Source organism: Heterodontus francisci, chromosome 3, assembly GCF_036365525.1.
Source record: "Heterodontus francisci isolate sHetFra1 chromosome 3, sHetFra1.hap1, whole genome shotgun sequence".
NCBI lineage: Eukaryota > Metazoa > Chordata > Chondrichthyes > Heterodontiformes > Heterodontidae > Heterodontus > Heterodontus francisci.
In genome coordinates, this window is record NC_090373.1 from 191,864,513 (window position 1) to 191,879,254 (window position 14,742).

The 14,742-nt window shown below is 44.3% G+C and overlaps 1 protein-coding gene across 7 annotated transcripts in view; it reads right to left on the bottom strand.

Moving 5' to 3' along the window:
• The window catches only part of LOC137365491 (serine/threonine-protein kinase MRCK alpha-like), a 789,178-nt gene that overhangs the window by 383,573 nt on the left and 390,863 nt on the right, over window positions 1–14,742 (bottom strand). For all 7 annotated transcript variants that reach the window (XM_068027939.1, XM_068027937.1, XM_068027940.1 and 4 more), the window contains exon 5: window positions 13,624–13,772. In XM_068027939.1, the coding sequence (XP_067884040.1) occupies window positions 13,624–13,772 (149 nt within the window). The remainder of the gene's footprint in view (window positions 1–13,623; window positions 13,773–14,742) is intronic.

A 14,742-nucleotide genomic window follows, 5' to 3' on the forward strand; every position in this document is an offset into this window, starting at 1 on the left:
CAGTTTCAGTCAATGATAACCCCCAGGATGTTGATGGTGGGGAATTCAGCGATAGTAATGCCCTCGAATGTCATGGGGCGATAGTTAGATTTCATCTTGTTGGAAATGGTCACTGCCTGGCTCTTGTGTGGTGTGAATGTTGCTTGCCACTTATCAGCCCAAGCCTGAATGTTGTCCAGGTCTTGCTGCCTGCAGACACATACTGCTTCAGTGTCTGAGAAGTTGCGAATGGTACTCAGCACTGTGCAATCATCAGGGAACATCCCCACTTCTAATCTTATGCTGGAGGGAAGGTCATTGATGAAACAGCTAAAGATAGTTGGGCCTAGGACACTATCCTGAGGAACTCCTGCAATGATGTTGTGGGGCTGAGATAATTGGCTTCCAACAACCACAACCATTTTCCTTTGTGCCAGGTAGGACTTCAATTTTATAAAAGCAAAATACTGCAGATGCTGGAAATCTGAAATAAAAACAAGGAATGCTGGAAATAGTCAGCAGGTCTGGTAGCATCTGTGGAGAGAGAAGCAGAGTTAACGTTTCAGGTCAGTGACCCTTCTTCAATTTTGCTAGTGTTCCTTGATAGTACATTCAACGTCAATGTTGCCTTGATGTTAAGGGCAGTCACTCTCACCTTACCTCTGGAATTCAGGTCTTTCATTCATGCTTGGATCAAGGCTGTAATGAGGTCTGGAGCTGACTGGCCCTAGCAGAACTCAATGAGCATCGATGAGCAGGTTATTGCTAAGTAAGTGCGGCATGAGAATACTGTCGACGACCCTTTCCATTACCTTGCTGATGATTGAGAGTAGACTGATGGAGCAGTAACTGGCCAGATTGGATTTGTCCTGCTTTTTGTGGAGAGAAGATACCTGGGCAATTTTGCACACTACTGGGTAGATGCCAGTGCCAAAGCTGTATTGGAACAACTTGGCTAGAGGTGCATCTAGTTCTTGAACCTTCACTACTACAGCTGGGATGTTGTCTGGGCCTGGAACCTTTGCTGTGTCCAGTGCCTTCAGTCATTTCACATGGAGTAACTCGAATTGGCTGAAGACTGGCATCTGTGATGCTGGGGACCTCAGGAAGTGGCTGAGATGGATATACACTCAGCACCTCTGGCTGAAGATGGCTGCAAATGCCTGGACTAATGAGTAATCGAAAGGCCCAGACTAACGTGCTGGGGACATGGGTTCAAATCCCACCATGGTTGCTGGGGAACTTAAATTCAGTTAATTAAATAAATCTGGAATTAAAAACTCCTCAGATACTGAAGCAGTCCAAGTGGAAATGCAGCAAGACCTGGACAATATCCAGGCTTGGGTTGATAAGTGAGAAGTAACATTTGCGCCACACAAGTGCCAGGCAAGGACCATCTCCAACAAGAGAGAATCTAACCATCTCCCCTTGACAAGAATGTGCTGAGTTATGGGGAGAAGGCAGGAGAATGGAACTGAGGGAACTGCTCTTTCCTAGAGCCAGTACAGACATGGGCCGAATGGCCTCCTTCTGCACTGTAATGATTCTGTGATTCTGTAATTCAATGGCATTACGATTGCTGAATCCCCCACTATCAACATCCTAAGGGTTACCATTGACCAGAAACTTAACTGGAATAGCCATATAAATACGGTAACTGCAAGAGCAGGTCAGAGGCTAAGAATCTTGCGGCGAGTAACTCACTCCTGACTCCCCAAAGCCTGCCCACCATCTATAAGGCACAAGTTAGGAGAGTGATGGAATACTCTCCACTTGCCTGGCTCCAACAACACTCGAGAAGCTCAACACCATCCAGGACAAAGCAGCCCGCTTGATTGGCACCCCATCCACATACATTCACTCCGTCCACCACTGAGGCACAGTGGCAGCAGTGTGTATCATCTATAAGATGCACTTCAGCAATGCACCAAGGCTTCTTAGACAACACCTTCCAAACCCGCGACCTCCACCAATGCGAAGGACAAGGGCAGCAGATGCACGGCAACACCACCATATGCAAGTTCCCCTCCAAGCCACACACCATCCTGACTTGGAACTATATCGCCGTTCCTTCAATGTCAAAATCCTGGAACTCTGGTTTCCACTTTCTCAGTTGCAAACCCCTCCCCTCCACTGCCTCACACACGTATACACACACACAGAGTTTGGTCCTCTGACTTCACCACCATTGCAGAAAATGCCTCTTCATTTTCATCTCCAAGTTAACAAGATCAGGGAGTGATATGATTGAGGAAGGCATCTTTCTGGCAATGTATAAAATTGCCCAGGTTATGTCCTCTCCACAAAAAGCAGGACAAATCCAACTTGGCCAATTACCACCCTGTCAGTTTACTCAATCATCAGCAAAGTGATGGAAAGGGTCATCGACAGTGCTATCAAGCAGAACTTGCTCAGCAATAATCTGTTCGCTGATGTTCAGTTTGGGTTATGACTGGGCCACTCAGCTCCTGACTTCATTACAGCCAAACATGGACAAAAGAGCTGATATCAAGAGGAATGAATCGAATTGGCTGAAGACTGGCATCTGTGGTGCTAGGGACTTCAGGAGCCGACACTTCTGGCTGAAGATTGTTGCAAATGATTCAGCCTTACCTTTTGCACTGATGTGCTGGGCTTCCCCATCATTGAGGATGGGGATATTTGTGGAGCCACCTCCTCCAGTTATTTGTTTCATTGTCCACCACCATTCACAACTGGATGTGGCAGGACTGCAGAGCTTAGATCTGATCCATTGGTTGTGCGATCACTTAGCTCTGTCTATTGCATGCTGCTTACGCAGTTTGGCATGCAGATAGTCCTGTGCTGTAGCTTCACCAGGTTGACACCTCATTTTGAGGTATGCCTGGTGCTGCTCCTGGCATGACCTCCTGCACTCTTCATTGAACCAGGGTTGATCTCCTGGCTTGATGGTAATGGTAGAGTGGCGGATTTGCCGGGCCATGATATTACAGATTGTAAGCTGCTGATGGCCCACGGCACATCATCGATGTCCAGTTTTGCATTGCTAGATCTGTTCGAAATCTATGCCATTTAGCACAGTGATAGTGCCACACAACACGATGGACAGTATCCTCAATGTGAAGGCGGGACTTCATTTCCACAAGGACGGTGCGGTGGTCACTCCTACCAATACGGTCATGGAGAGATGCAACTGCGGCAGGCAGATTGGCGAGGACGAAGTCAAGTATGTTTTTCCCTCTCGTTGGTTCCCTCACCACCTGCTGCAGACCCAGTCTAGCAGCTATGTCATTTAGGACTCGCCAGCTCGGTCAGTAGTGGTGCTACTGAGCCACTCTTGGTGATGGATATTGAAGCCCCCACCCAGAGTGCATTCTGTGCCCTTACCACCTTCAGTACTTCGTCCAAGTGGTGTTCAACATGGAGGAGTACTGATTCATCAGCTGAGAGGGTTTGGTCAGTGATAATCGGCAGGAGGTTTCCTTGCCCATGTTTGACCTGATGCTATGAGACTTCAATGTGGAGGACTCCCAGGATAACTTCCTCCCAATTATATACCACTGTGCCGCCACCTCTGCTGGGTCTGTCCTGCCAGTGGGATAGGACATACCCGGGATGGTGATGGCAGTGTCTGGGACATTGGCTGTAAGGTATGATTCAGTGAGTATGACTATGTCAGGCTGTTGCTTGACTAGTCTGTGGGACAGCTCTCCCAACTTTGGCACAAGCCCCCAGATGTTAGTAAGGAGGACTTTGCAGGGTCGACAGAGCTGGGTTTGCCATTGTTGTTTCCGGTACCTAGGTCGATGCCGGGTGATCCGTCTGGCTTCATTCCTTATCGAATTTGTAACAGTTTGATGCAACTGAGTGGCTTGCGAGGATATTTAAGAGTCAACCAACCTTGCTGTGGGTCTGGAGTCACATGTAGGCCAGACCAGGTAAGGACAGCAGATTTCAGGGATGGGCAATAAATGCTGGTTTTTACAGCAATACCCACATCCCACAGACAAATAATAAAAAAGGTAATTCAGGCCATCTTAGCTCATCCATCAACAATAAGCTTATAGGCCCCTGTTACAGCATAAAATTATTTCTCAAACTACCCTGGGGTGGGAGGGTTAAACTAACTTGGCAGGGGTGTAGGAACCAGGAGATAAGACAAGAGAAAAACAACGAGATACACAGAAAATTGGAAGAGCCAGAGAGCACTAGAGTAGGAAAGAGCAAAGTATTTGGTGGTGTCAGAGTGAGAGGGTTAGACAGTAGTAGAGAAGGGAGTAGTTTCGTATTAGATGGGAGTGGACTGAGGAACATAAGGAATGGAAAGACTGGATTACAATTGCATGTATATAAACACACAAAGTATGGCAGATTTCCCTCCCTAAAGGACATAAGTGAATCAGATGAAGTTTTACATCAATCCAGTGGATCCAACATTTATCCCTCAACCAACATCACTAAAATAGGTTATCTGGTCATGAACACATTGCTGTTTGTGGGAGCTTGCTACGTGCAAATTGGTTGCCGCTTTTCCTACATTACAACCATAACTACACTTCAGAATTACTTAATTGGCTGTAAAGCACTTTGAGACTTGCTGAGGTTGTGAAAGGTGTTGCATAATTGTAAGTTTTCCTTTTTTAATCTTTTATATTATATATTAGGACTTTAATTTGTTCCAGTGTGTGCAGATGGAGAGTTCTCAATGCCAAACAGCGGAAGCAGTATGCAATAGACAGAGCTAAGCAATCCCACAACCAATAGATCAGATCAAAGCTCTGTAGTGCTGCCACATCCAGTTGTGAATCGTGGTAGACAATTAAACAAATAAGCGAAGGAGGAGGCTTCAAAATCAGCTGTCCTTCGATTCGAGGATAACGGCAACTCATGGTCACGAGTTTCTGCCAAGGGTCTTCATGTGACTGAACAGGCCAATTCTCAACCCGCAGATCTTTAGGCACATGGGGCAGGATATCCCACAAGGTAGTGGAATCGGAGTACACTATTTACTTCCTTTTCTTTCCTTCTCTGCCACCGCTCCTCCTCATCAAGGCGTTTGGACTCAAAGCATGATGCAGCTTGATGGACAGGTTATCTCCATTCTGAACGACTGGTAGCAAACCCCTCCCAGTTATTAATGTCAATGCTATCACGCTTCAAAGAGAGCTTCAGAGTGTCTTTGAAGTGTTTCCTTTGTCCTCCCCTGGAACGCTGGCCATTTCAGAGTTGAGGGCCTGGCAGGGTAGATGGTTTTCAGCCATCCGGACACAGTGGCCAGTCGATCGAAGTTGATTCTGCAGGAGTTTTGCCTGAATGCTTGTGGAGATGGTTTCAAGAAAGACATTAGCGCTTGTTTGGCAGTCCTCCCATCGAATCTGGAGGATACGCCGGAGGCACTGCTGATGGAATTTCTCTACCGCTCTTATGTGTCGCTGATACACAGTCCAGGTCTCATTGTAGTACAGAAATGTGGTGACAACTGTTCTGTTCACCAGGACTTATGTTGACTTGCGGAGGTCATACTTGTCAAACACTTGCTGCCCTAGTTTGTAGAAGGCTGAGCTGTCACAGCTGATCTCCTGGTCATTGGTGGCCTTTTTGAGAGGTGGCTGCCAAGGTATGAGAAGTGCTCAACATATTTCAGAGTCTCTCCTTCAACATATGGGAGGTGGAATATTTGTCTGACCAGATGTGGGTTGATATGTGTTTTGTTTTGGCAACATTCAAGGACAGGCTGAGTCTCTTGTGTGCAGAATTGAAGAGATTGAGAGTGGCTTGCAAATTTGGTGCAGACCGGGCAACGATACTGCAGTCATCCGCAAACTGTAGATCATGTATGTCTATGGTGGTCAGTTTAGTTTTGGCACAGACGCAACTGAGGTGAAAGAGTTTTCCATCTAGACAGTATTTGCTACTGACACCAGGTGGCAGTTGATCTTTGATGAGGTGAACAGCCATAGTCAGGTAGATTGTAAATCATATGGGAGCTATCACACAGCCTTGCTTGGCCCCAGTCCGGATTTTGAAGGCGTCTGTTTCAGATCTCCCACTCAAGACAACTGAAGTCCTATCATAATGGAGCAACTGCAGGATTGTGACGAAGTTTCTTGGACATCCAAATCACTGGAGCACAATCCACAGAGCCTCACGATTTACTGAGTCAAATGCTTTGGCCAGGTCAATTCAGTGATACAGACATCGCTTCGATCTTTGACTCGCACAATGACATAATCCAGGTGGTTTTGTCCTTCTGGTGGAAGAGGGTGTTTGTTATAATGAGGCCATGCTGAGCACACTTTGTCAGTAGGAGGACAACATTTGCATTGGCTTTTCCCACCCCATTTTTCTGAATGACTCCTCTCCAGACACTGAAGTCATGGCCAATCCTGGCATTAAAGTCCCCAGAAGGATGATCTTTCCTTCTTTTGGCATGGCAATGAAGACTTCGTCAAGGTCAGAATAGAACTCTTCCATAACATCTGCATCAAAGTTAAGGGTCGGGGCATAAGCCCTGATGACAGTGGCATGTTGATTATGGCTGAGCTGTAGGTGAAGTGTCATGAGTCTTTCATTTGTACAATTGAGGAGTTGTGGCAGTGCACCCAAGATCCTATTCTGAATGGCAAAACCAATTCCGTAAACACGAGGGTCACTATCAGCCTTTCCTTTCCAGTAGAAGATGTATCCCCTGTTCGCTCCTTCAGCTGCCCCTCTCCAGCAAGGCAGGTCTCACTGAGGGCAGCGATGTCAATCTGAAGTCTTGGTAGCTCACGTGATATGGCTGCAGTTCTTCTTTCCAGATGGTGACTCTTCAGATTGTCCAGTGTTCTAACATTCTAAGTTGCAAAATTGTGAAGTTTTCTTTCTTTGACCACAAAGATGGTGATCCCGCAGGGTGTGGTTCCCCAGCCAGCAGGAAGAGGGACAGCCTATTTTTATGGCATTTTTTCTGGCCCCCTCCCCATTGGGATGAGCAGTGGGTATCCTGAAGAGGACTGCTCAGTCACAGAAACTGCCACCCAAAGACACCTCTGTCCCAACACAGGTGTCCAACAACCTTCATGCATCTGTCACCTGTGTGGAGGTACTTGACAAAGAACTCCCAGCTTCATTGTCCTGTCTCTGTCACCAATTCTCCATCACCACAGGACTTGGCAAATGGACCCTGGTAGAAGCCTGTGCAAGACTTTGTTTAACATGGGGACCTTGGGCACAATCATTTGTTGGAGAAATCTCCAAGCCTGTTTGTGAAGAAGACACGGAGACTAGGATGCTTTGGTGTAGATTCTTTATTGCTTGTCAGAGCTTACTTCTGCTCTCCAAACGACACCACCAGCCAGTGCTGGCTGACTCTTCTTCATATATACACACTTCAATACAATTAACTAATTAACACCCAACACCTGTTCACCCTATTATCTTGAACTACCAGGTATTTATCATCCATTAACAGAACTTCAGACCCTAACAGATTCCCCCTTTTTTCTTCAAATTAAATACATAACATATATAGGTATGAAAAAGAAATAAAAAAACAAATAATGACACATTTTTCTTTACATTATTTATCAACTTTCAACAGCACCAGCCATTAACATTCTGTATATTCCCCCCTTTAAAAAAACCTTGTTTAAAGAAAAAGCGATCTTATCGTAAAAAAAATTTCCCCACGTTTTCCTAACTTATCATAATACAAGACGGCTCTCTTCGAGGACATCCAACAATTTTTTCAAACAAAGCACCCCCTTAGTAAAACAATCCGACAACTGATGACTTGCGTCAACCCATTTTATTTTGGAAATTTCTTTTCTTTCCAACATTTCTTTTATACTTGCGAGATCAATCCTCAACCTCCATTTTGTCGAACGGACATTGTCCCAGAGAGAATGGTTATCTATGTAGCATTCTATAGGAAAACTCTTCTCTGATTGCCCCTTATACAAGAGTTCCTTTAAAATACTCGACAAATACATACCCATATCTATTGCTTCTATCAGTGCAAGTGTCCCAGAAGCTAAGATGCTTTTAACTATCCTCTTTATTTTCTTTGATTCCCAGGCTAACAGACAACATCTATCATTTCTTCCCACCAAAAATATAACAAACTCTGCTGCGCTCGAATAACCATCGGGAAGATTAGCGTGTGAGGGGTCACTAAAAATGACCAATTTCATCTCTTCTGGGTCACCCAATGCTGGAAACTTGAGTGTACATTTATCAAAACTCAATCTCTTCAATGTCGTATTTGCTTTCAGCACTTCCCAACAACTAGCATGTTTCAGCATGGTGCTCAATTCTAACACATCATAGCAAGCACCCAGCCTAGTTTGTGTGCACAACCAATTCAACTGCCCAATTAAACGCCTTAACTGGTCTACTTCTTCCTTGGTTGCAGAGTCTTCCTATTGTGAGGATCTGGCCTGATATATTGGGATCCTATTAACATTCTCTTGGTAAGACTGTTGATTTAGGGTTACCCCAACTTAGTCTGCCTAATATTCAATCCTATATATTTAAAAGCTCCAGAAGCCTGAATTCCAATTTTAAATTCCTGCAGAAATTTCTCAAATGCCTCAGATCCTCCCCACAGAAAATCATCCACATGCATCAAGAAAACGCCTGCTGGTCTTTCTTCATTGTACCAATAAAACATTGCCGGATCCACCTTTAGTTGAACACAACCAGCTTTAAGCAGAATGGACCTAAGTAAAAAATACCAAACCCTGGATGCATCATTTAGCTCATAAACACACTTGTTTAGCTTCCATAATTTCCCTTCTATATCTTCCAGCTTCTTTAGGTGGCTTAAAAAATACTTCCCTTTGAAATTTCTCCCCTTGCAAAAATGCTGCTTTGATGTTAATGGACTTACATTCCCATGAGTGTGTTGCTAAAAGGGCACAGAGCTTACTTCTGCTCGACAAACACCACCACCAGCCAGTGCTGGCTGACTCTTTATATATACACACTTGAATACAATTAACACCCAACACCTGCTCACCCTATTACCTTGAACTCCCAAGCATTTACATCCATGAACAGAACTTTAGACCCTAACATCATTGTCTACACGATCTTGACAGGTTGGTTGTCAGATGTCGGTAACATGTCAAACCACAATGACCGGGACCACACTGCCGTTGCAGCCTTCTTCTGCCCTCACAGCCAGTGAGCCGCACAGTCTTCCTTCGCCTATTCTGCTGTGGAGGACATTTTGGACCATACTTTGTCTGGCATCTCCCACCGACCATGCCGCCATGTGTGGCCTTACTAGCAGCAAGGAGCTCCCGACGGCATCGCTCAAGGGATCACTGGAGCGCACAAACCTCTCCACATTAAGGTAGCAATCCACAAATATCCCTATTCTCAATGATGGAGGAGCCCAGCATATCAATGCAAAAGACAAGCTGAAGCATTTGCGACAATCTTCAGCTAGAAGTGCCGAGTTGATGATCCATCTCAGCCTCTTCCTGAAGTCCCCAGCATCACAGATGCCAGCCTTCAGCCAATTTGATTCACTCCATATGATATCAAGAAATGGCTGAAGGCACTGGATACTGCAAAGGCTATGGGTCCTGACAACATCCCGGCTGTAGTACTGAAGATTTGTCCTGCAGAACCAGCCATGCCCCTAGCTAAGTTGTTCCAATACAGCTACAACACTGGCTTCTACCCAAGAATGCGGAAAATTGTCCAGGTACATCCTGTCCACCAAAAGCAGGACAAATCCAATCCGGCCAATTACCGCCTCATCTGTCTATTCTCAAACATCAGCAAAGTGATGGAAGGTGTCGTCGACACAGCTATCAAGCGCTACTTAAACAGCAACAACCTGATGCTCAGTTAGGTTCCACCAGGGCCACTCAGCTCCTGACCTCATTACAGCCTAGGTCCAAACATGGACACAAGAGCTGAACTCAAGAGGTCAAGTGAGGGGAGAGTGATTGCACTTGATATCAAGGCAGCATTTGACTGAGTGTGGCATCAAGGTGCCTTCGCCGTTTTGAAGTCAATGGGAAACAGGGGGAATACTCTCTACTGATTGGAGTCATTCATAGCACAAAGGAGATGGATGTGTTTGTTGGAGGCCAACCATCTCAGCCCCAGGTCATTGCTACAGGAGTTCTTCAGGGTAGTGTCATAGGCCCCACCATTTTCAGATGCTTCATCAATGCCTTCCCTCCATCGTAAGGTCAGAAATGGGGATGCTCGCTGATGACTGTACGATGTTTAGTACCTTTCGCAAGTCCTCAGATACTGAAGCAGTTCGTGTCCATATACAGCAAGACTTGGACAACATTCGGGCTTGGGCTGATAAATGACAAGTAACATTTGTGCTACACAAATGCCAGGCAATGACCATCTCCAATAAGAGAGAATCTAACCATCGCCCCTTGACATTCAACGGCATTACCATTGCTGAATCACCCATCATCAACATCCTGGAGGGGTCACCATTGACCAGAAACTGAACTGGAGCAGCCACACAAATATTGTGTCTACAAGAGCAGGTCAGAGGCTGGGAATTCTGCAGCGAGTTACCCACTTCCTGACTCCCGAAAGTCTGTCCACCATCTACAAGGTACAAGTCAGGAGTGTGATGGAATACTGTCCACTTTCCTGAATGAGTGCAGCTCCAACAACACTCAGGAAGCTCAACATGATCCAAGTCAATGCAGCACGCTCGATCGACACCCCACCCACCACTTTAAACATTTACTCCCTCCACCAAGGACGCACAGTGGCAGCAGTGTGTGCCATATACAAGATGTACTGCAGCAACTCACCAAGCTTACTTCGACAGCACCTTGCAAACCCACGACCTATACCACTTAGACGGACATTGGCAGCAGATGCATGGGAACACCACCATCTGCAGGTTCTTCTCCAAGTCACACACCATCCTAACTTGAAGATATATCACCATTCCTTCACTGTCACTGGATCAAATTCCTGGAACTCCCTCCCTAACGGCACTGTGGGTGTACCTGCACCAGATGGACTGCAGTGGTTCAAGATCGCAACTCACCACCACCTTCTCAAGGGCAATTAGGGATGGGTAACAAATGCAGGCCTTGCTAGAGATGCCCACATCCAATGAAACAAATAAAACATTTAATCAAAGGAAGCCCAAAGGTTTAACCAAAAATGTGAAATCCAATGTATAAGTTGAGCTTGTGCACACATCACCCTTTATACTTAAGCAACCACAAAAATCTATAAGGTGGAACTTTTACACTTTTTCTTAGAACAATGCCTTTGAGTTCTGTAAAAACTGATACAGCTCTTTAAGCGCTGGAGGTGCCAATATACTGATCACCCGACAGCAACACGACATGAACCCTGTTGCCTTTGGCATGGGGAGGTGGAAGAGAAGACAAATTTAAAGCTGCTGCTGGAAAAAACAGCAAAGATTTTGTAAAGGAGTTCTGACAGTACATGTTTATGTTTAAACAACTTACCCAGCACCATGCTAAGAATTCAGTATATGACTTTCTTCTGCAGCAGAGGTGAAAATGTGGACATCAGTAGACTAAAAGTGCTTTTGTCCCAAGATTAATAAAATGTAATTTCTTTACTGGCCTTGTGACAAAGTAGTATTACTACCCAGACAAATCCTATAGAAACTCGACTGTGCACCTCCTTGAATGCACAGGCATCTCAGCGCAAGCCAGACCAGGTCAGTTCCACTGCATCTGTCATCAACTATCGATAGCATTCTGTGATTTAGCTGCCTTGGCACCATGCTAATCTAAATAATGCCCAACAACTCCGCTGGATTTCAAGCAACCTTGGCTTTCACCTCTCTTCCCAAGGATCCACAAGAATTCCTTGCTGATGGAACATGTAATGCATACCTCGTGTGGGTGCAGCTCACTAATAAAGCAATGTCTGTATGATCATTACACCAGCTGTCCCTGTTAAATTATCACTTTCTATTAATATTATGGAAAGCTGGCTGCCAAAGAACTTCTAACAGGAAACTTAACGCTGCTGACATGCAGAAGTGCCTTTCTCATCTTAGTCCTAAACACAAACGTCAGCCTTAACAACAATCAGAGGGCTGAACAGTTCCCAACTTAAAATTTCTCTAAAACTAAACCTTCCTGGCACAATATGGTGGTAAGGAACCTAACCAATATTTCGAAAGACCTAAAACACTTATGGCTGAATTTCCTTGACTTGAGCTCGAATGTATATCCCATACAACAGGAAGAAAATGCGCACTAGTCCCTCTGTCTTGCGAATGCAAATAATGGCCAAAGCTGATTCCAGCAAAATCTACATCTTGGCAAAGTGTTCCAATATAGAGTTAATGATAAGGAAATTAAGAGCGAGAAGGGAAAGTTAGGCAGAGCTTTGTGGAAGCCTTGTGGAATAAGGTACCAGGGAAGGACACTGAAGCAAACTATTTAAACGGGATCAAAAGGCAATTAAGTGCATCCAGAAAGAGAGGATTGAGGGGTATAGTGGGAAGAGTAAGCAAGATCTGATATGCAAAAATAATGGACGGACTTGCCACAAACATTGTATTCCTGAAAGATATGCCTTCCTTTATTTAGCTCATACATCAGAACAAATTGTATTTACGCATATATGAGGCTTACACTCAAAACATTCACAAGTGCTCCAGCATTGACATTTGGAGACAGGCAGGTCTTCCTCTGCCCCAGCTCCATAGAAAAACATACTTGGTTGCCATATTGCTATTCTTATGTTATTGTAACCTCTTCCTGCTGAAAACCCTTGTAAGACCTTATCATTCCAGGTATCAATCTAGTAAACCTCTGAACCACCAACGCATTCACATCCTTCCTTAAATAAAGAGACCAAAACTGCGCACACTATTCGAGATGTGGTCTCACCCATGCCCTGTATAACTGAAGCATAACATCCTTACTTTTATCTTCAATTCCTTTTGTAATAAAGAATAGCATACCATTAGCCTTCTTGTTGACTTTTTGTGACTCATGCATCAGAACACCTAGATCCCTCTGCACCTCAGAATTCTGCAGTCGTTCTCCGTTTAAGTAATGCTCTGTTTTTCTGTTCTTTCTGCCAAAGTGAACAATTTCACATTTTCCCACATTATACTCCATCTGCCAGATTTTTGCCCACTCACTCAACCTATCTATATTTCAATCTTTATATTCTCAATCTTTGCAATCACACTTTGTGCTGCAAACTAGTGGCAATAGGCAGCACACCCAATAACGATTCATCCATTGAGGGCTCACCTTTCTTCTCCTAATTTTAATGAAACTTCTGCCCGAACCGATGATGTGGTTTGCTGGTGGTGATGGTAATAGAAGTCAACAAAAGTTTGGCTAAATGTACATTTCTGATCATTTGAAAAATTAAAATGTTTTTAGTGAAACAGTTGTTATACAAATAAGAAAATGTTCTGCAGCTGTTCTTGTTCCTCTAATTTTGGAATTGGCACAATTAGAAATAAACCCAATAATGGCAAGGATATGCATTAGCTTAAAGCAATATCGAAACAATAGCAAATTTATTTTAAAATTGTGTATCAAATAAAAAAAGTCATCACTGCTCCATAACATTCTTGCAAAGATATTTAGTTACGTATGACAAGTTCTCAAGTCAGTATTAGTTAACTTTGTAGTCTCTGGAATTACCAAACCATTATGTCATATATTTTACCTGTGCACGTAGTGTAACTGATGAACAGAATCAATGGCCAACACCATTTCTGCCAAGTAGAACTTTGCCATGTCCTCTGGTAACCGGTCCTCAAATTTACTGAGCAGTGTTAAGAGGTCTCCTCCCACATAGTAGTCCATCACAAGATACTGAGAACCGAAGGAGAAGGACCACAAGTCAGCGAGACAGTAACTTTGCAATTAATACATACGAAATTCGAATTAGGAGCAGGAGTAGGCCACTCGGCCCCTCAAGCCTGCTCCACCATTCAATAAGAGCATGGCTGATCTGATTATACCTCAACTCCACATTCCCGTTTACCTGCATAACCTTTCTTATCAAGAATCTATATACCTCTGCCTTAAAAATAATGTTATATTTAATTTGCTCCCTATCTCAGGCTGTGCTTACAATGTCCCAATGCTAAACTTCTTGCATAAATCTGAAGTTTGGATTCCATCTGACTCTGGGACAGGAACTAAAATTTCATAGAGGAGCAAAACACATTCTGCTTCACTCTGGAGTCAGTTCAAGCTCCAGGTTCGTTAGTTAACGTGATGTGGGGAGAAATCTGCTCGGAAGGAGTTGTGGAATGAATACTAAGACCTTTAACCCATCTCCTGGTTTCTTCCCTTCACAATGGTAACAGTGTAGAATGCACTGCATTCAACCATCCAATGGCTAGCCATTGATTAAGTGACACATTTGCCTTTGGGGCTTGCACTACAGGAAATGAGTAACTGTCAAGGCTGGCTAAATTTCTCTGTGAACTTCCACAAGGTGAAAACAGCATCCAACATCTGACTTGCGTGATGCCTATTAAGCCTGAGCCAATGATCTCCTGATCCAAGTGATCCTGGGTCAGAAATCCAGGAGAATCTGAGAATCATCCGTTAAATCGTCAAATCAAAGTTAATTGACCTACAATAGGAACCTATAGGTCACTCATACTGAAAATTGAAACCATCGCTAAAAACAGTGTATTTGCATGCAAGGAACTTTGACATGTTTGAAGAGACTTAAATATCGGAGAATTTATGAAGACCTAAAGTCTCTTTCATATGCATCTTCACCATACATTTTTTTCAGGGCCTGTCACTCCTGCACCATAAAGAAGAT